General features: G+C 34.2%; 1 protein-coding gene across 1 annotated transcript in view; it reads right to left on the bottom strand.

Moving 5' to 3' along the window:
• Nucleotides 1-5,752: 5,752 nt before the first annotated feature.
• LOC129257050 (protein Spindly-A-like) overlaps nt 5,753-23,072 on the bottom strand; it is a 29,018-nt gene continuing 11,698 nt past the window's right edge. Inside the window, exons 3-12 of the mRNA XM_054895278.2 lie at nt 22,753-22,992; nt 22,020-22,151; nt 20,328-20,477; nt 13,609-13,707; nt 12,172-12,282; nt 11,057-11,197; nt 10,430-10,527; nt 9,665-9,852; nt 9,033-9,149; nt 5,753-8,326 (exon numbers count right to left, since the gene is read on the bottom strand). Coding sequence (XP_054751253.2) covers nt 7,950-8,326; nt 9,033-9,149; nt 9,665-9,852; nt 10,430-10,527; nt 11,057-11,197; nt 12,172-12,282; nt 13,609-13,707; nt 20,328-20,477; nt 22,020-22,151; nt 22,753-22,992 — 1,653 coding nt within the window. The 3' untranslated portion in view covers nt 5,753-7,949. The remainder of the gene's footprint in view (nt 8,327-9,032; nt 9,150-9,664; nt 9,853-10,429; nt 10,528-11,056; nt 11,198-12,171; nt 12,283-13,608; nt 13,708-20,327; nt 20,478-22,019; nt 22,152-22,752; nt 22,993-23,072) is intronic.

Consider the following 23,072-nt stretch of genomic DNA (forward strand, 5'->3'; position numbering starts at 1 on the left):
TTATGGAGACATCTGTGTCCAACGGAAATTCTCCTGAGTATAATTACCAGTTAAATTGGAATAAGGGAACAAATTTTCATTTCGTAATTCATTGCCTTGATAGAATATAATATTTAGACTTGCAAACGTGTGAAATGAACGAACTGTATGAACTTTAATTATATACAGTGGCATTATAAGCTTAGACTTTCGACGGAGTGAATTTTTTGATATGCTGCACTCTATTGAACAATTTTCGAGAAAATGAAGAGAGAGAGAGAGGGGGAGAGAGGGGGGGCAGCCACCAAAATTGATTTTTTTTAAAATGAAATATAATAATATGTTTTTTACTTCACTTGACATACAAAAATAAACAAATAAACAAATATCAAAAGGGGGATAAAGAGAAAATACCATGGGTTCGCGGGTTGCCGCTATATAAGGTTGTGAAAAAAGGGCAACGGTCCATCAAAACCCCATCCAACCAATGTCAGTTGTTGGCTTAGAAAAACCCTTGAAATCAATTCTATGGAGATGACACCCTGGCCCCCATGCCTCATGTGAATATTTTGAATACAGACCATGCAGCCTATAGGATATAGCAAATAATAATCTGATGGAGTTTGACTGATGAACAATTCATAGCGAGTCGACAACAGTTGTTAGTTTAAGAACAGGTGTTCTTCAAGAAATTCACAGGAGGATCAAGAAATATTTTGAAGCTTGTTGTGCTTTATCATATGGGATAAAATAGAATAAAACCAGGGAATAAATTAAAACTTAGGTCATATGCAGCACATAAGCAAGTTCAATGCCAAATAAACATAGGATATTTTTGTGAGAAAATTTATTTCGTCTTCATTAAAAAAAAATAGTTAATAGTACAGCTTTGTTTTCACGTTTCTGTTTTTATAGGACAATAATCATGTTATGATAGTACTTTTGTCATTTCTAATAGATATTCTCTAGATTAGGCTTAATTTTGTATTAACGTATTATGTACAATCTTTAGTATGCCGGGCTATTTGAGGTCAGATGATGAGTAGACGGTAGACCAGTCAAAATCATATCCATTTCACACTACCCTATAATAAACATCTTTCTTTTATTTATCTTCAATTGGAGAGAGTGACAAACGCAGCGGGAGATGATGACATCAGCTCTCAAAATGACGGTTGAATCTCCAAGCATTGAGTAAAGATGACAAAATTCAAACCAAACAAAATGGCGCCACCCGCTGGATCATGGGTGGGGGATTCACACCCAATGAAAGACAATGCAGAGAATCTTGTCACTCGATACGACATAAGGGGTCAATTGAGGTTATGTCACGTGGTCAATTTATGCTGTCAGTCATTTTCTTAGCGCTTCGATGGGAATGATGGATGATGTGGACCATTATTAAATCGATTTCTCAGTTTGAATGGGAAGATATATGTTAATGCAAACGTCGACCACCCATAGGATTTTATTTTGATTTAGCACGTCATGACGGTGATGGGGGTAAAACAAAACATTCCCCATTGAAAATCACTGAGTGGTTTCTCCCAGAGCATCAAGGAGACACATTAGAATATAATATTTTCCCTTAAAAAACGATGAATTTCTTTAGTATTAATTAGGGCGGATTTTTTTTTCATTTGTTATCTTCATTTCTTTGGCAGAATTATTTGTTCATATTCATATTCATTTGCGTTTCGATTTCTTATTTAATCTAATTCTAAGTAGGTCCAATATAAAAAAAATATATTCCTTTTCATATCTTCTCCTATTTCATTTATGTGTTTGAAACATGGCGTCCCTGTCACTTATTCGCCTCTTTTCCTCAGTTGTCGCATATCAACCCCACACAATATTCGACGAGAAACAGAAGCTAAATCTTCCTCACCGTCAAACATATCTTTGATTTCAAAGAAGCAGGGCGGGGTCATTGGTTTGATAAGAATAAGGGATGACTAAAGCTTTATTACAATCCCTTTTCGGTATGAAATGATATAGATGACCCATTTTAAATCTTTTCATATATCCAACTTTCTAATTTTGTTTTTGATGGTTCAATTTAGATGCTTTAACATCACTTTTCCAGTAATCTGAATTTTGAAGTAGACTTGTCTGTTGAATTAAACCCGATTTGTCACACGTCTCAATGGGATCTCATCATCTTGTCACTAAATTCATACTTCTGGTTTCCATCAGACAGTGTCGGGAATACGTATTATGTATTTAGCATACCATAAAATAATTCATGGATCCTGAAACATTGCCTGCTATCCACTGCATCCTAACCTTATTATACATGTAGTTTAATAGTGGCGTAATGAGCAAAAAATAAATAAAATAAAAATTGAGGGGATAGATATGGTGTATATATGGGGCAGGAATCCTAAAAAGCTGCGAGCGAGCGAGCAGAAATGTTTACCTACAAATATCTAATATTTTAATATATAGATTTTTGACGTAACATTTAAAGAACAGTATCATATTTTACCCCTTTTCCTTTCTATTCTTTCCTTCTCTCCATGTTTTTTTTTCTCGTGATCTTGAAACATTTTGGGGTCCATGTCCCCTAAGACCCCCCCCCCCCATCTGTTCGCAAGTGTAGTTTAACATAATTACAATGACTTTCTCTCCGAATATTTCCATTATTCTGTTGGCTCAACCATTCATTATGTACTACATTCTTATATATATGTTTTCTGGTAGCTATATCATGCAGGTATGCCTTTGTTTATTCTTATCTGTAAACAAGTAGACATTATATTGTGTACACTATATAAGACAAGCACACTCATTGATATCAAAACAATCTTTTCACAGAATGACTCTTATCATAGCTCGTATACATTAAAGAATACACACACGCAACATAACAAATACCCCCAGAAAAAAATTAGGTATAAATATCCCCCCCCCCCCATTTTGCAGATTGTAATATTTTTTTTTTATTTATCCGGTTGTCATATGCCTTTCAAATGTTCTCTATGAGGAAGGTTTACACTCCTCATCTCCAGTCTGAGTGCCCTAGAAGTGAAATCAAGAAGTCACTAATGTTTGGTAGGAGACAGAATACACACTTGACATCGAGTATTAACCCTGTCTTGAATTTAGACCTCACAATGAGTTCGTGACGGATCCATATTCACTTTGCCCGCGCTACAATGGTATGCATTGGTGGAAGGGTATGCAATGAGAGAGAGAGAGGGGGGGGGGGGGGGGGAGGTCGTAGAAGAGATGAAATGAAATTATAAACAACTTCATTATGTATTGTATGAAACAAAATATCTTTTATGAAACAATTTAAAATACAGTTTTGAATGCACAACTCGATTATTCTGAAGTTTTAGAAACACATTTTTATTTCGCTGGAAATATTTGAATGTTCATCCTTATGAGAGCTTAATTATCTACTGGCGCCTAACTATGGTATTTTCAATGATCTCTCTCTTTTCTCTCCATCTGCCTTTCTCTCCTCACTTCTTTCATGCTCCTTTCTTCTGTTCTCTTGCCTGTCATATTGATGATTTTGTAGCCCAACACGAATCATCAAACTTTATTCTTACCGCCCACAACAAATTTTCCACGTTTCAAAAGCACCTATTAACTTACATCTTCATTTGTCAGATCATATCAGATTCAAATTTAATATTTCCACATGCTTTTTGTGTACATAATACCCTCAACGAGTTTAAACCTTTTACGACATGCCACTTATCAAGGAGACTGCACACAAATCAAGACAAAGATATCTTTGGAACAAGGGAGCTTGTGTGAAAACAGAAAATTCACAGAAACAGATCAACGAATGTTTGAGAAAAATCGGACAAATAATGAGAAAGTTATGAGCATTTGAATATTGCGATCACTCATGCTATGGAGATCCTCACATTGGCAATGCGACAAAGATGTGTGATGTCACTTGTGAACAACTCTCCCCATTACTTTAGTATATATTTCACTTAAACTGCCTCTTTTTTCACATCTATCAGTAGAGCATATATTCTTTTTATAGGAGGGCATGTAATACAGATACATCATGGATAAAGAGTTTGTATCACCATAAGAAAAAGCAAAAAAAAAAGACATTTTGGGGGTATTTTATAGTCCATCAAAGGAACAGTTGTTCACATGTGACATCACCACTGATCTCTCCCCTAGTGGAGAGATCAGTGGACATCACACATCCTTGTCGCATTGCCAATGGGAGGATATCCATAGCATTAGTGATTGCAATATTCAAATGCTCATAACTTCCTCATTATTTGTCTGATTTTTCTCAAACTTTCTTTGTTCTTATTCTTTGATTTTTCTGTTTCGACACAAGCCTACTTGTTCCAAAGGTTTCCCCTTTAATATGTATCCTTTCTATTATTTTTGCCTCTCTTCAACTACAGTGTAGTACACATGCGTGGCCATCCCCAAATATATATTTTTTCATTGAGTACAACCAATGAACATATTTTGACATGCTTTCATGTGAATTAGTACCTATGATAAAGACCTCTTGGAAATACATCTAATCAGGGAATTCTTAGTCACTGCAAAATCCAGACAAACTTTTGGTAAACACGAGTGTGACAAACTATATATATATATACCCTTTTCATTTATATTTTTTGGCGTCAATTCCAAGAGTGATTCATTACAAAACCTTTTCCCCCAGATTTTTTTAGAAACAAGGAAGATTGAGTTTGCTTATGCAAAGGATGATTAATTTTCCAACAGGTCATTTGTTCATAAGATATTTGCAGTTCAAATTCCTTGTTTTAACTAAGAAAAAAATCCCTAGTATATTTTCTGATCAAAAGCAAAGACAGTATTTCATAGATTTTCATGAAACATGTAATTAGAAGGTGAGCTTCTATGACATACCAAAGAGTTGTCGATTTCACTTTGATTGATGACAATGTTAAAAATTTGTAACTTTCCTGGTATTACTGGAATTTCCTAAAATATCTCAGACCTATTTCTTTCATCTTTATTTCACAGGACAACAGTAAACCAACAGTACAAGAAAGGGGAGACTGAAAGTTTCTTACATTCCATACAAACAAAAGAACACTATGTTTGTAATAATAAATAAAATTTATTTGTATAGTCAAACTTCTGTACAAAAATCAAAGACTTACATTTCCAATTATACATTACATTAAAAGTTTATGAGTAGTGGTAGCTATAAGATAATTGACATAATAAAGGTCCCCTCATATTGTCTAAATTCCATGATATAGCTTAGCAATGCGAGACATCATTTGACAGTACAATCACGTAATATGGTGAATTTTCTGTAAAATAATTCAGATAATATCATTCAGTCGATACAATGCTCCAATGATTCATTTGGGGAACTTTCCCCAAAGAATGTGAACACGGATCGCAGACAGATCAGAGGGACAATCATCTCCATGGTTCTTCACATAAGTGGCATGGTACGAGTCAACACAAAAGATTCAATATTTGTTTTTTACACATTTCTAAACCAAATTTTCTCCAAACAAACATTTCCTGTGTTAGCAGTCCACGATTCAACGTCAATATATAGTCATGTTTTTCATTCTAGTTGAAAAGTAGTTACATATCCAAAGTACCAACTCTCCCACTACCAAACAAGATTATAAGTGTTGATGCAACTGGTTGGAACTGATAGTTACCTCTTTGACTGACTTGAATGAAGAATTGCATTATGGCTTATCATTCAGTCATCAGTGTTAGGAAAATAAGTATAATTACATAATTGCAAAGTACAGTAAAAAAAAAAATAGATATATATATATATATATATTTACTGGGATTTTAATTGAAAGGATTTATACACTGTACATTGTACAACACAAAGATTTTCAATATAATAATTAGCAGAAAAAAATTTGGGAGGGCAAACCCATTGACATGATGAAAAACAAGTTTTAAAAAAAGTAAGGGTGTACACTTCGTATGATTACCATTCTTTGTTTGAATAAATTATTATTTTTTACTATGAGTCAAAGGAAATTTTCAATTTCTTGTAATGAAAGAAAAATGTATTTTTGACATATACCTTGAAAGACTACTATTTGAAAATATATGTGGCAACCTACTTGCTGGTCCAAATAAAACTTGAAAACTACATCTGTAACCATTATAATAAAAAGCATGATATAAAAACACAGTTTGATGATCAAGTATCAGTTATCCACAAATCCACATGAGCCCAGTCGAGATCTTAAATACATAGATACCTTGAAGTTCTACTCATATCATGATATAATTAGATCTATGAGAACCAAACTTATTTTGCCAGAATAGAAACATACCAGGGTAACTGGTATTTGTTAATATATTTCAATACATTCATGGAACTTCATAAGAAAATATCATTATGTGAGATAAATGCAATGCAATGGCTTTTCCTAAGGATCATTCTAGTGGTAGTACACAACAGGGGGCAGGGGGGGGGGGTGGACACCCCTTTAAAAAATGTTAAGAATATATAGCATGTTTTCAACAATATTAACATAGGAAGTGTGCACCAAGGGAGCGCTTCAGTAACATTTTTGTCCGACAAGTTGTCAGATCAGACAACTTTCCTTGATTTTGATCGACTGAGAAGCACTGTTAATATGGTAACTGTTGGATAAAACATGACTTGTCAGATAAAACAAGTCCTTCAGTTTCAATCTAACAACACACAAAATGCTTTCAAAGTTAGTGCTGTTGCTTTGCTCTCTTTCTTGTATGTATATGTATTCTTGACATTCTTATATGTACTAGCAGAGCCCGTGGAAAATTCCTCTACCTGTATCATAATTATTTGCCATTTCTTGGTTGAGTGCTGAAATCACTCAGACAGAGGATTTTTTCTACTATCAGAACTATTTTTTTTTCATCAGGGCATTCTCAAAGAGAAAATTAAGAAAAGGAATAGAAATATGCCTTGTGAATTGAGTTAATTTGAAGAATAATTGATCAATTTATTCCATAACCTCACTTTCCTTCCTTCTGTCTTTCACCTTCCTGCCACCCTTTCCTATTCCAATTTGTCATTATTTTGATTAATTTCCCCCTATTCATTAATTCATTAGTACTTTAAGATGATCTTAATTCCCTTTCCCCTCTCTTCTTCTGTTTTTCCTTTCTTCTCTTTATGTCCTTTCTTTCCTTGTATCTCTTATCTCTGGCGTTGGGGCATAAAAAATACGGTCAATTTCTTGAAACTTAGACAAATTCATAAAGAGCATTCCGTTTGTGTGAGCAGACAACTTGCTGCGATGCATTAAAAGACCATCTCTGGGGTAAAGTGAGGAAAAAGACTTTGTGGGAAATGCAAATCACGTTTTTATACCACATAATTCCTATTGAGGAGCAGACGGCTTCGCAGAGGGTCGCCTTACGGTATTATTATATAGATTGGTCTATGATGAAAATTACTGTGTACAGCCATGATCATATACTGCAAGGGGCAATGGCCCCAAGCAAAATTACAGAATGAGAGTGGAAAGATTCAGAAGATTGTGTCACTTTGGTAATGCAAGCATTTAGCAAAGAAATAGCAACCAACCTATGAACTGTGAAATAGTGTAGAAACCCAGAAAATCCTGTACTAGATAAATAACCATCACTTAATTCACTAGTTACCATTGATCCAATCATTAACCAAGTCTCTTAGTTGCACCACCAAATCCTGTCTAATTTTGATATGATGTCTCATCTTTATTATCTTTCATACGTTCCATACAGCTATGAAATATAGTTGAACAAATGTACAAAGATCATATCAAATCAGGTTTCAGTACTTTTGGGCAATCTGACATGACAATGTTTCTCATTTTAGTCATATTTTGTATCGGATAAAGGGGGGGGGGGTCATATATTTGGTGAAGATTTCAGTCAAGTTAAATGACTGGCGTATATTTGAAACTAGAGTATTATTTCTCATTGTCTCTGAAGTACAATAGATCAAACCTACAGAGAATCTGTAGTAATGATAGTCCACATCACTGTTGCTTACACTCATTCTTTTCACCTGTGACATGTACAACAGGTACATTCTTCACCACCCTACCACCTCTTTTCCCCCTCGATGAACCCTCACCATTGTCCTTCATCCCCACTTCCCTTTTCTGTTTCTTCTTTAATTCCACCATCTCTTCGTCTTCTGTCACACTACGTTTGGTCTGGCTACCTTCATCATCCACAACGGTAACATCCTCCATGATGGATACACACTTCTTTTTGGATCCGCCATCCTTCCTCGGACAACCGTTTGCTGAGGATACGTTAGGTTTTTGCTCTGTAAGTGGCTCTCTATCTTCTACTAATGAAGTTTTTGTTGATTGTGGGCTTTTTTCCAATGATGGCTCAGAGGTACGACCTGTTAATGAAGATAAAATTCAGAGTTCAATTTTATAAATTATTATTTCTTCAATTTAGAGACATGTCAACCGAACATTAATTCAGTAGATTTATACATCAGTTTAAGTAACATAGCCAGCATGCAATTCATCAAATGAATATTTAAAAATAAAGACAAAATAATGTATCTATAAGTAATTTTTGAGTATCAATTATAATTAATTTGAAGGCTTGTTATAATGTGTAATTTCATATCAAAACAAAAATTACCCAACAGAGATAACAAGAATGTCAGCGATTCATTACACTGTAGTTCCAATCATAGCAATAGATTAATCAATAATCCAAATATATTGAGAAAACCGAGGTTGTGACATTTTGATCAGGTAGTAGAATTACAATATGCAAAGTTTTGGAGATGCCTGTAAGGCCAGAGGTGAGAAAAGGCTTCTGGTGAGACATAGATTTCATCATTCTTGTAGTTAGGACTAATCAATCAGTTATTTTTCCATCAATGAGTCTCACAGACATCTCTAAGACTCAGTATAGTCTCATTCTATCACTTGATGATGATGGGTGTATCCCATTGAAATGCTGCTGCATCTATTTGAACAGCAAGTTTGGATTTCGATTTTAGTAGTTGACTGTAATTAATTTCATAACAACATTAATTAACATGTTGAACTGCAAAAAATGCATTTAAAAAAGTGGATCCATATCTTTACCTAGAAGCTCAGTAGTAGTTTTCTCCTCAGTTGACTCTTTGGATTTCTTTTTAAATTTCTCAGGAATTGGAATCTTTTCAGTGTAACCACCTTTCACCTCCTTGTCTACAACAATACCTTGAGACATTAAAAAATATACATGAATATTATTGTTTTTATTGTTCAATAATTATAAATCACTTGATAAAATTATTCAATAAATGCACAATTTGGATTTGAACCATGCAAAAACCGGTCGACAAATGAAGGAGAAGAAATATTTTTTGCAATTTCTGAACATTTCTGCATCAATCAGCAAACATAATTTGGGGGCAACATTTCAAAGTTCTGAGTATAACTTACGTGAACCAAATACATGAAAAATTCTGACAGGGAATGAAGTAGAAGGATTGGAAATAGTAACTTACACTTTCAATATTAGCTTAAAAATTCAAACTTGACCTTGGTTAAGTTTAAGAATGGGACCTTCTACCTTCTTGTCAGGCACTCAATTAATTTGATTGGAGATGGGTAATAATTACATATTATGTTGTGCAGGGCCAGCTAGAAGAGCAGCTCATAGCTGAAGTGGCTATCCTGGGTAAATAAGAATTATTATATATTACTGTGATAAAATAAAAGTCTATATTTACCATTCTCAGCCAGCTTGGATTTGAGATCATCCATCTTAAGAGTGATCTTAACATTGGCTGCCTTGATTCGTTGGACCTCTCTCTCTGTTCCATACAGTGCCCTCTGGCATTCAATCAATTGATACTCCAAAGACATGCGCTTTGTCCGCTCTGTTTGAAGTTCTCTCTCCAACTGCTCTTTCTCTTTTCTATAATGATTCAACATCATAAACATTATAGCAAAATGAATGGTCCTTGGACCTTTGTATCATGTATCTATGTTTTAAACCGAATAGATATGTAACAAAAAATGTATATCTTATAAAATAGCATTTCCAACATTGACCAACTTGACAGGAGGATATGGTGAATAGTTATCAAAAAAATTTGTCCCATCACAACAGATTGGGAAAAATAGATTTTAAACACCGAAGATGATGATAATGATGATAGTAATGACTAAACAGAAGAATAAAATAGATTACCAAGTCATGACATCATGGCTAATAGCAAACCTAGAATACACCACCATTGTTTGGTTATAAGGTCATGGGTTCAAATTACAGACATGGCCCCATAATATTTTTTTTATATCCAGACATGGTATTATTTTCCACATCCAGTGTAAGGAATGGGTACCGGGCAAAAATATTAATTTCTCTAGGCCCTCCAACAGTGACCACACTAAAGCCACGTTAATTATGACAATTAGTGTCTTCAGCTCTCTGCAGAGCATATATAAGTCTTTAACAAATTGATATAAATATCAGATTAACTTTTACATACTTGGCTAGTTCCAATTTACTTTGATAGAACCTCTTCAAACCATCTAGATTCATGTTCACTCCAGTCCCTTCAACTTCATTTGCTGAAAATTCAGGAATCTGAAAAGAAGAGAAGGGGTAATCTTTAATTTATAGGCCTAAAGTCCTAATCATAATATGATCTCATATCTATCAATTAAATAATGATATGGAAAATAGAAGTGAATTAATAATCATAAGCTATTGGTCTGCTGCAATATATAACATCTGCCGATATAAGTAAATGTGGGATCAATTGTAAGTACAAAAATAAAGGAGTGGGCCCTTATTAAATGGTCATTTGGGAGCTAAATATTCATATTTCTCAATTCAAACTTTCAAGCTCTCTTCTCTCTGAAAAAAACAAGCAAGCAAACAAACATCATCTCTAGTACCCGTTTACTTACTATAGCATTGGTCTGTTTGGTTACATGATGCAAAGTGAACCAATCACAAACACAATAAAATTGACACAAAATTAACTAAGCACTACTCCACAACCTCCCTTAATTCGGTATAATTTTTAGATTATATCTCCACTGCTACTCTCACAAAATGTACCACCTACACACCCCACCAGTCCCTTTCTTCTGTAAATGCTATTCCATACCTGTTGATTCTGTAGAGTTTGTAGTTTATGGGTGAGTGTTTGTACCTCTCCTCTGCTCTGACTAAGCATTTGTTCTAATCGCTCCACCTGTTCAGCAGCCACTCTACCTCTGTCCATCTGCAGCAGTCCAGCAATTTGGTACTACAAGGACATCAGAATTATGACAAGAAATTAAAACAAATGCAAATTTTAGGTTGAATTAATGCACGAGGAAGCAAACTGATACGCTCCCTTGCTTCACTGCAGATTCAAAAAACCCTTTCATTTCTAGAGGTATTGATTCCAAGCAATTTGAAATTGTCTCATTTATATTAATCATGTTGGAGGTTCCATGGACTCCATTTTGTCTTCTTCAAGTCATGCTTCAATCTCTCGAATGTTTAATGCTAAATTAAAAAAAAATAATGATATAGAATTGAAATATTTTAAATGATGTAGTTAACACAAGACTAGATGGATTCTCGACTATGTACTAAAAATGTATGCATCCGCAATTGCCATGTCAAGAAAATATTAAATACATTTTACACTCACATTGCAACTTCTAAAATTTTTAAACTTTGTAACCCCAAAATCTAAACTGATCATCGTCACTCAAGTATGCATGCACATGACCCAAGTTAGAAGTTCAACCCTCAAATGTTCTAGTGATTGCTAGAACAAGATATTTTTAAAATTTCAAAGACCTCTGTGACCTTTGACCTTGTGGCTCCCAAAACTAATTATTATCACTCCTTTGTATACTAGGACAAAGTTTGAAGTTGACAAATCAAATAGTTTTTTTAATGGGCAGTAACACCCAGTCGTTTTAGCCAGCATAAGCCAACGTACTGTAGGCCTATGTATGGCCAGCCATTTTCCCCTTGGATCCAATTTCATGACAGCAAGCATTCTATCAGTGATAACAAGAATCTTTTTTTATATTTCGTCATTTTCATTTGTATTCTAAGAATTCCATATGTCACTTGAAAAAAAATTTAACTTCGAGCTAAGGATTATATTTCCGTTCTTACTGAAGCCTGAATAAATGAGAAGTTTGAACTTCTACCTTGAAAAATATTTGATCTTTATTGGGATGATTAATACCAGGAAAAAAATCCCTATGACTTGACTACCTTCAAACCATGGACCTGTTGTTTCTTGTGGTTGAGTTGTTTCTGGAGTGCATCATGATGTAACTGAAGACTAATCATCTTCTTCTCAATAGCCTGACGTCTGTCTTCAACCTATTATAAAAAAAAACAATAAAAAACAACAAATACATAGTTATTTCTCATACTTGGGAACCATGCATTTATCCTCGCTGCCCCATAACTATGGAATACACAGCAAATTAACATAAGTTCTCCATTGCTACATATTTTGACAACTAAATTAAAATCTCTTCGGTAAGAAAGAGATTCATGGAATTAGGTAAGAAGAGCTTCAGCCAGGGCAGCTGGATATGTTCCATGCAGCACTATATAAATTTATGTTTATTATTGTGATAATCATTATCATCATACATATGAAGCTAATGAAATACAATTTACATATTCAGTCTTGTTAAAGGAAGCCAAGTGTGAAAAGAATCTTCAACAGTCCTTGAATACTTGATTACACACATGAATCCTAAAAAAGATTCTCATTAGCACTCTTTCGTTAATTCTTTGTCTATAGTCTGCACATACATGTCTATGTTCTGTAGATACCAAAGACAATCGAACTTGACGAGCTCACATTTCCCTTGATATCTCCTTGATTATTAACTCAATAGCTCATTCTGAAAGTATTGGGATGCAAGAGAGCCCTATGGTGTAGGCCAGGGCTTCAGGATATTGATGCGCTACTACGCTGTGCTACATTGTAGCTTGCATTGCAGGGTAGAGCTCTGCATGTTGATATAACAGAATTATTACATATTGTACAAATAGCAAATGGGCATGAGCGCGATGGTTCGAGGTGGAAGAAAGATGTACGCCTATGCCTCGTTGAATAGTGTCTCTTTCTTTCACCCAATGTGAAAAGACACACCATTGTACGAATAAGATTAAAAATATCCGCTATTCGTGTTGTTCAATGCCTTGGAAGTTGGCGAAAATATGAACAGTAATTAAAAATTTTCATTTGTGAATTTTTTAAAATAAGAAAGAATTATTGAAAGCAATAGGGAAAAATCCCTCAAACGGGCATCTGATCTGCAGCAGCAATGCGCATATAGCCACAAATCCCTACACATATAGCACCTTATTTAAATCCCTATACATATAGTATCTTATAGTATTTTGAATGAGAGTGCTGTTAAAAACCAATCAACATCAACAACCTGCATTTACTTAGTGCAATACATTGAATCCTTATTTTTATAGTGAAGTCAACTTGTGCCTGACCGTGCAACAGTGCATTTAGGACGGTACATGTGCAACGGTACGAATATTTGACATTCAGCCTCCCATTTGATTGAGTACAACAAGCTAAGTACGCGCTGTACAACTAAGGTCACGGCAAAGGGATGAAGGCACTGATTATAATATAATGGCATTATAATAAGAAACATTGGTAAAATTACCTACCTCGGCAAAGAGGGAATTTCCTTTTTTGTTAGGATCTGTCGATTCAAGCTTAATCAGGTCTAGCTCAGCTTGTAGTTCCTCTAGTTGCTTGTGAGTTTCCTGAGTAGATGATGCAACAATATTAATTTTCTAACTAGGGAGTTAGGGAAATACTTGTATTTTAATTATTACTATAAGAATACTCAAGAGGGCTGGTAAATAAGAGCTCATTTACCAATTAAATTTCCAAGTTATATCAAATTCTTATTATTACACAAACTGGTTGCATAAGAGTAGACAATAGGGAATGGCCCAAAACAGATAATTGACAAAGTAGGGTTAAACTGAGTAGTAATTACCCTAGTACTTGGCCACAAAACAACTAGAGATGCTCGGCGGGTCGCGCGGCCGAGCACATGTATCCCCCGAACCCACCGCATCATCCGTCATTGCGATATATAGAGCTCACACAGAAATTTGACAAATAAATACAATTATCATGGCGACAATGACCCTGCCCACATTTTGCCTGTGGGTACCAAATTTGATGACAATAATATGACATAGTAGCGTGACTCTGCAGAACCTAAAGTATTGTCCAGTATCACCTGTTGGGGAATACAATTACAGTATAGAGTAATCTGGATATATTTTGTAAACCTAACCCTAAGACCCCCCACCAAAAATTCGCTTCACCTTTTAATATTGCTTCTGTGTGCCAACTGTTATGACAAACTGGAAAAAAAGCAGAAGTTACAGGTTTTACCAAATTTTTTCCACAAAAATATGGTTACCATGGCAACCATGTCTCCACCCACTCCAAATCATTAGGCGGCTTTGCTTTACCATAATGGACCTTCATGACAAATTTGAAGATAATTGGAGAAGAAATGCAGCCAGTAGAGCACTCACAAGGAAATCTATGCTATTTCCACAAAAACTCTTGTTACCATGGCAATGATGTCTCCGCCCACACCAAAATCAATAGGCGGCTAAGCTTTACCTTAATGGACCTTCATGCCACATTCAAAGATGATTGGAGAAGAAATGCAGTTGGTAGAGCGCTCACAAGGACATCTCTGCTTTTTCCACAAAAACTCTTGTTACCATGGCAACGATGTCTCCACCCAGACCAAAATAAATAGGCGGCTTCGCTATACCATACTCTACCTTCATGCCAAATTTGAAGATGATCGGAAAAGAAATGCAGCTGATAGAGCGCTCAAAATGAAATCTCAGCGGCGGCGGACGCGGCGCGATGAGGCCAAATCCATAGTATCCTCCGAACTCTGTTCGGGGATACAATTAAAATACTCAAGTGCAATATTTACAGATATGATTAGGATTTAGGCCCAAGTCATTCGTTTATTTTTTACTAGTGCTCACCAGTGATTCTACGGCACTGACTGGTGAACAAAAGTAATATGTAAGAAATTTTGTGTCACCAAAGGCTACATAAAAATACCAGTTTAAGAACTAAATTTCTTTATCTAGAATCTATACAGTGCGTATCCAAAAAAAGTTTACACTTTGAAAAAGCCCTGGGAATCAAAAAATATACAACATGTGGGTATTTTTTCACATATAAACGTGGGTTTGGGTCTCATCTATCCAATGAAAGTAAAAGTTTTGACAGGATGTTACACTTGAGTGAGCACTGTCCATTTTTGTATAGCTCGCAGAAATCTGTTTGCGCAGAAATGCTCGTTTTCACGCTGTGTCATGGGGAAAGGGCGAAATTTAAACTTACCCTGCGAAACATTTCTCATACATTTCCCTTGCACTTTTAGTTGATTGAAATAAAAACGAATACATTCAAGCATTTTGTAACAATTTTGCCACCCAAATTGAAATTTCAACACTTAGTAAGCACAACCTTTACCCTTTTTGTGCCAGCTGGATCTGAGGACATAACTGAATTTGAACAAAAGGTTATATCAGACATCTCAGCATTTCTTCACTAAGTTTTTATCATTTAAAGTGGGTTTACATTTCATTTTTCATTTAATACTTGTTTCTCCACACTTTTCCCACACTTGACAATGATTAACAAAATGAAAATCACGCCTAAGCCATTTCATGTAAATCACAGCTCAGTGTAAAGCAAATATCATCACGATGGCCTCGATGTGTGGGGGAGTGGGGTGGGGCGCAATGCACTCTTCGAAGTGTTTTGGGCAAGGAAACAAGTTAAAAAAGGTAGAAGATATCTTGAAATTAATTTACTAGCTAAATTCCACGTGTTCTTCATGATTAAGGTCTACTTTTATGGGCATAACTATTTCAAAGTTCTGCAGAAATTATTTTTCACTAACTTTTCAAAAGCAAGTGGTGCTTACTCAAGCAGAAATAGTTTTTGACAGTTATATTGTCATTTGCTTAAATGGATCTGTACCAATGTTAAAATGTGGAAAAATCTTCAGGATATTACAAATATATAATTTTACAGGATTTTTTCTAAGTGTAAACTTTTTTTTAATACGCACTGTACATGTATAATATCCACATATTAAATTTCAAACCTTTATTAATCAACCAAGTAGAACTATGTAAATAAGAGTAGGACCCATCAACCAGGATTTCTCAATTTTCTTGCTTGAATTTATTGGCTAATTACTATGAGGCGCCGAATGTACCAATATTATATAGAACAATTATTTGTTATATAATCATTATTTATTAAATAATAACTATTATTTATATATAATTTACATTTTATTTGTAAATAACTACTATTATATAAAATATCATTTCTAATTATTTATATATAATTCCAAGTAATACTTCATTATTTGTAAATAATAATAGTTCGACATTCCATTATTTATAAATAATGATTATTTGTTTTTCATTATTTATAAATAATGATTATTTGTTTTTCATTATTTATAAATAATGATTATTTGTTTTTCATTATTTATAAATAATTTGTTGAGTTTTCCATTATTTATAAATAATGATTATTTGTTAAATAATGAAAACGTCTACTTCATTATTTATAAATAATTTTTTCGAGTGCACCATTATTCGCATTATTCATAAATAATCATTATTTAATGTTCGAGTTTTCCATTATTTATAAATAAAGATTATTTGTTAAATAATGAAATATCTACTTCATTATTTATAAATAATAATTTTGTTTCAATATCCCATTATTTATAAATAATCATTATTTATAAACAATTTTTACAGTTTGCCATTATATACAAATAATCATTATTTATATACAAATAACCATTATTTATTAAATAATGCCATTATTTATTAAATAATGGCATTATTTATTAAATAATGCCATTATTTATTAAATAATGGAAAACTCGCTATAACATGCAAATGTGGGACCGCCCATGATATGAATATTCATGATGCGATTTCCTTTTTCGTGATTTTTCTTCACAAATTTTTGTCCATTTCCTCTTCATAATGACATTTCTTGAAGCAATTTTCTAGGGATATGGTCTGATTGTAATATTCTTCATTTTCTATATAACTTCGTCTTCGTAGAAATATCAAAAAGTGTAATTTTATACGATTTTTCCTACAGTTCACAATCCCCATAGGCGCGCGTGTACGGTAGGGACAACCGGTGAATCGACGGAGTGCTCTTCATCGAAATACTACGTTGGTTGGTCCCCGGAAGTGGCGGGCGGAATTTAGCCCGAATCCTCGATGGAAGTCGATCAAGTGCATATGAGCTGAGAGAGTGAAATATCAGTGTACTTGTACAGGCCCTTCTACTTTTTATAAATATTTCTTGTTGCTTTTTTTGTTAAGTTAATTTTTCCTGGTGTAGAAATAAGTTTCAGTTCTAATAATGCACTTCAAATACATTTTGGAGTGTCTGTTTGAGGCGTTTGGGGCGATTTCACCCTGGCCCCAAAATGCTCGCAACGACAATACGGGGGCATGATGACCCCTAATTTTTTAAAAACTTATTTTTCTATTGAAAATTATCACAAAATTCACCAAAAGTGTGCACGAAAGCCTTCGTATTTCACTTTTAAAACTCCAAAAAGTGCCCAAATGACAAGCTTGGTCGCTTCGCTGTGTCGCTTTCAACTTGAGAACGTTTACGCGTCTGCTTCCCCCCCCCCTCCTCCGAAAGAAATTCTGTATACGGCCATGCTCTAAAGAGCCTGGCACATTGATTTATGTATACTTCATTTTCATTATTTTTATCTCATTATCATCATGGCCTTACGCAGAATTTTTTCCGGGGGGGGGGGGGGGGTGGGGGGAGCAGGACGCGCGTAAACTTTCTCATAAAAATCTTGAGAAAGCGAAGCGACCAAGCTTGTCATTTGAGCTTGGTCGCGTCGCTGTCTCGCTTTCAAGATTTTTTTGAGAAACTTTACGCGCGTCCTAGCTGCCCCCCCCTCCCCCCCGGTAAAAATTCTGTGTAAGGCCATGATGATAATGTGATAAAAATAATGAAAATGAAAAGTACATATAAATCAATGTGCCATATGCTCTTTTGAGCATGGCTGTTCACAGAATTTCTTTCGGGGGGTGGGGGCAGACGCGTGTAAACGTTCTCAAGTTGAAAGCGAGACAGCGAAGCGACAAAGCTTGTCATTTGGGCTTGGTCCCGTGGCTGTCTCGCTTTCAAGATTTTTTTGAGAAAGTTTACGCGCGTCATGCTCCGGCCCCGGCCCCCCTGGAAAAAATTCTGCGTAAGGCCATGTTGATAATGAGATAAAAATAATGAAAATGAAAGTATACATAAATCAATGTGCCAGGCTCTTTAGAGCATGGCCGTATACAGAATTTCTTTCGGAGGAGGGGGGGGGGGGGAGCAGACGCGTAAACGTTCTCAAGTTGAAAGCGACACAGCGAAGCGACCAAGCTTGTCATTTGGGCACTTTTCGGAGTTTTAAAAGTGAAATACGAAGGCTTTCGTGCACACTTTTGGTGAATTTTGTGATAATTTTCAATAGAAAAATAAGTTTTTAAAAATTTAGGGGTCATCATGCCCTCGTATTGTCGTTGCGAGCATTTTGGGGCCAGGGTGAAATCGCCCCAAACGCCTCAAACAGACACTCCAAAATGTATTTGAAGTGCATTATTAGAACTGAAACTTATCTCTACACCAGGAAAAATTAACTTAACAAAAAAAGCAACAAGAAATATTTATAAAAAGTAGAAGGGCCTGTACAAGTACACTGATATTTCACTCTCTCAGCTCATATGCACTTGATCGACTTCCATCGAGGATTCGGGCTAAATTCCGCCCGCCACTTCCGGGGACCAACCAACGTAGTATTTCGATGAAGAGCACTCCGTCGATTCACCGGTTGTCCCTACCGTACACGCGCGCCTATGGGGATTGTGAACTGTAGGAAAAATCGTATAAAATTACACTTTTTGATATTTCTACGAAGACGAAGTTATATAGAAAATGAAGAATATTACAATCAGACCATATCCCTAGAAAATTGCTTCAAGAAATGTCATTATGAAGAGGAAATGGACAAAAATTTGTGAAGAAAAATCACGAAAAAGGAAATCGCATCATGAATATTCATATCATGGGCGGTCCCACATTTGCATGTTATAGCGAGTTTTCCATTATTTAATAAATAATGGCATTATTTAATAAATAATGGCATTATTTAATAAATAATGGTTATTTGTATATAAATAATGATTATTTGTATATAATGGCAAACTGTAAAAATTGTTTATAAATAATGATTATTTATAAATAATGGGATATTGAAACAAAATTATTATTTATAAATAATGAAGTAGATATTTCATTATTTAACAAATAATCTTTATTTATAAATAATGGAAAACTTGAACATTAAATAATGATTATTTATAAATAATGAGAATAATGGTGCACTCGAAAAAATTATTTATAAATAATGAAGTAGACGTTTTCATTATTTAACAAATAATCATTATTTATAAATAATGGAAAACTCAACAAATTATTTATAAATAATGAAAAACAAATAATCATTATTTATAAATAATGAAAAACAAATAATCATTATTTGTAAATAATGAAAAACAAATAATCATTATTTATAAATAATGAAAAACAAATAATCATTATTTATAAATAATGAAAAACAAATAATCATTATTTATAAATAATGAAAAACAAATAATCATTATTTATAAATAATGAAAAACAAATAATCATTATTTATAAATAATGGAATGTCGAACTATTATTATTTACAAATAATGAAGTATTACTTGGAATTATATATAAATAATTAGAAATGACATTTTATATAATAGTAGTTATTTACAAAAAAAATGTAAATTATATATAAATAATAGTTATTATTTAATAAATAATGATTATATAACAAATAATTGTTCTATATAATAATGGTACATTCGGCGCCTCATAAATTACATCATAGTATCATTGTATCATATTTTAGGCACAGCCATACTTAACCCATCTATTTGCAACTCATTCAACGTACATGTAATAGTTATAAAACAATATGGCACCATGAATGCAACAATGTCATAATGTTACGAGTCAATAAATTCAAACATGAAAATTGAGAAGTCCTGCAGAGTAGTCTAATTTCCATAATCCCACTTGGCTGATAATATCATATGAAAACTTTTCAGGAAAGTCTATAGTTAAAGACTTTGATTTTGATAATTTCTTATTTATTTAATCAATCCACCTGTCTACAGGTAATTGTACAGGTGTATCAGTCAGTAAAACTCAGTGCTAGACATGACAAACATTGAGATACCTGAAGAGATCTTGAGTATGAAATACATTGTTGGTGTTCTTCCTCTGCTCTCCCTTCAACTTCCTCATTTCTTACTTTTAGTTTATGGTTTGTGAAGCGTAGCTGATCTAATTGATGACCATACTCTTTAACTTGACTTGTCAACTGCACCTGTTAAGCAAAGTTTGTGGATCAATCAGAATGTTAAAAAACTCTTTGATTACTTTGGTATAGTACCCTTTCTGCATTTTGCATAAACAAAGTGCTTTTTTAAACATAACTAGAATTATTACCGGAGGTGATCAATACCCCAGCTGACGCACCTAATTTTTGGCATTTTATGCCGTTACCATGGCAATGCAATTTTCAACATGTACACAAAATGTGTCTTGCACATCTTTACCCCAAGACCAATATGTGGTCCAAATTTCAAGAGAATTGGTTAACAATAAATTGAGAAAGTAGTTTGATGCGCAAGATTTTTAACGGACCGACCTACTGACAGACCACCAGAACTGATTCCTATACATACAGCCTTGAAAATAAAACAGTAGCACAGATGCCAGTGAATTTAAAAAAATTTGCTCATATAACTTTCATCAATGTTCAAATGTGATTTGAGTTAGACAAGCACATACAAACCTGGGTAATTTCATACTTTTTTGAGTTGCAAAATTTCAGAAAGCAAGCAGAAATATGCATAAGCAAAATTATTGATAAAGACAGAGTACATCGCCTTTTCGTTTCCAGCATCTTTTGATTCTTATCATTTGTGCGAAATAACTGCACATTTTACTTTCAATTCAAATTCAAATGTTTGATCTAAAAGCGAACATTGTGACAAAAATAAAAAAACAGTCTTCAAACAATTTAAAAATGAAAAATGACGGGGAAATACATAAAGATCAGGTGAGGAAAATGGGGACCTGGCAGGGTTCATTCCTTGTAATGCTTCCAAAATCACTGTAAAAGGCTGCTGGACTAAGGCCGGTGTAGTAATATCGAAGTCCTTTGGAAGTGTATAGAGCGCTGTAAGTGATCTTGTGATATGCGCTATACCAGAACTGTGTATATTAGTATTATCATTATACATAAAGTCCTTCGACCTTGTACAGGCAATTTTCCCAAAGCATGAATACTGTATTATGTAAACAGAGAAACAAAAACATGGCACACTGGAGTACCACATCTGACATTAGTTGTAGTAATATCGAAGTCCTTTGGAAGTGTATAGAGCGCTGTAAGTGATCTTGTGATATGCGCTATACCAGAACTGTGTATATTAGTATTATCATTATACATAAAGTCCTTCGACCTTGTACAGGCAATTTTCCCAAAGCATGAATACTGTATTAAGTAAACAGAGAAACAAAAACATGGCACACTGGAGTACCACATCTGACATTAGTTCTAGTATAGTTTTGTTGAAATCACAACATTACAAATTTTGTGTTACATTACCCTACTTGTTGTAATAGTACTGTAATCTTTATTTTATAAGACCTTACTTCTTAATACTAGTACTTGAAAAATTGTCTTTTTATTTGGATCAAGTAGTAAAAACAAACCATAATAGCACACTCTAATTCAAGTAAAGGTTTGAGTTTTAAATTTGGGATTTTCATAGTTTGTTTGAGGGTCATGCCTGTGCACTAGTGCAAATCACAGATGTTATTAAAGAAAAGTTCAGTCTCTATGTTTGATAAATCTTACCTTTTCAGTGGTTAAGTTAATAACTTCTTCTTGTAAGGTAGACAATTTTTCTTCTGATGTCATGGTCATATCCATGATGGTAATATTAGCTCTATTCCTGGCTTCCTCTAATTCATCTTCCAAGTTGGTCACCTTTAATAAGTAAACAAAATATGAGTTCATACACAATTCAACAAAATTAACATCAAGTATTTGTAATGCCTACTGCACTCTGAATTACTTTCACATACAAAGGTTCAGAGAATAAATAACAATGTGGTATTTGGAATTTGATGCGAACAGGAAAACTGAAATTGAAAGTTTTGTTTTAAACTAACTTGAAATTAAAAAAAAAAAGAGTAAAGCTCAAAATAGTTATCAAGTAAATAAAGCCTGCTGTGACAAATACCAGTTTAATTTTGCATGTTTAATCTCACAAGTTACATTTCTTATTAATTACATTAACTTCACAACAGCACTGCCAATTATCATCTATGCCCAAATGCAACCTAGGTGGGCCTCAAGGTTATAAGTTGGCTTGCCATACTAGTACATTGTAGTCTTAATTTATCAATTCACAAGTAACTTACAAATAAGTTTATGAAACACTGTTACAGATGTTAAATATTATCAATGTCACTTTGCCTAAACTTACAAATAAATGAGTGCAATGCGTCAATTTCATTTCCAATCATTAACTTGTGTCAATCTTGTGTGAATTTTCTTTTTAATTTGGCTGAAGAATTTATGCTACCTGTTCTTTGAGTTGGTCATTTTGGATCCTTGCTAGCTCCAGATCAGACGTGAGACCCTCACAAGTTTTCTTGACCTTCTGTACTTCACAGGAATGCTCCAGCTCTAGACGCTCCTTGAGACTCCTGCTCTCCTGCTTCAATCTTTCCTGGAGATTCTCAATTTCTGATGCATGGTGGCGCTCCATACTCTCCTTGTTGACCAGCTGCATCTGCAGAGAATACTTCTCCTGCTCCAGTTCCTTTTAAAAAAGAAAGTATATAGAGATGAAACCAGAGGAAGAATAGATAGGAGCATAGGAGAGGAGTGAGGAAGAATAGA

Source organism: Lytechinus pictus, chromosome 3, assembly GCF_037042905.1.
Source record: "Lytechinus pictus isolate F3 Inbred chromosome 3, Lp3.0, whole genome shotgun sequence".
Taxonomy (NCBI): domain Eukaryota; kingdom Metazoa; phylum Echinodermata; class Echinoidea; order Temnopleuroida; family Toxopneustidae; genus Lytechinus; species Lytechinus pictus.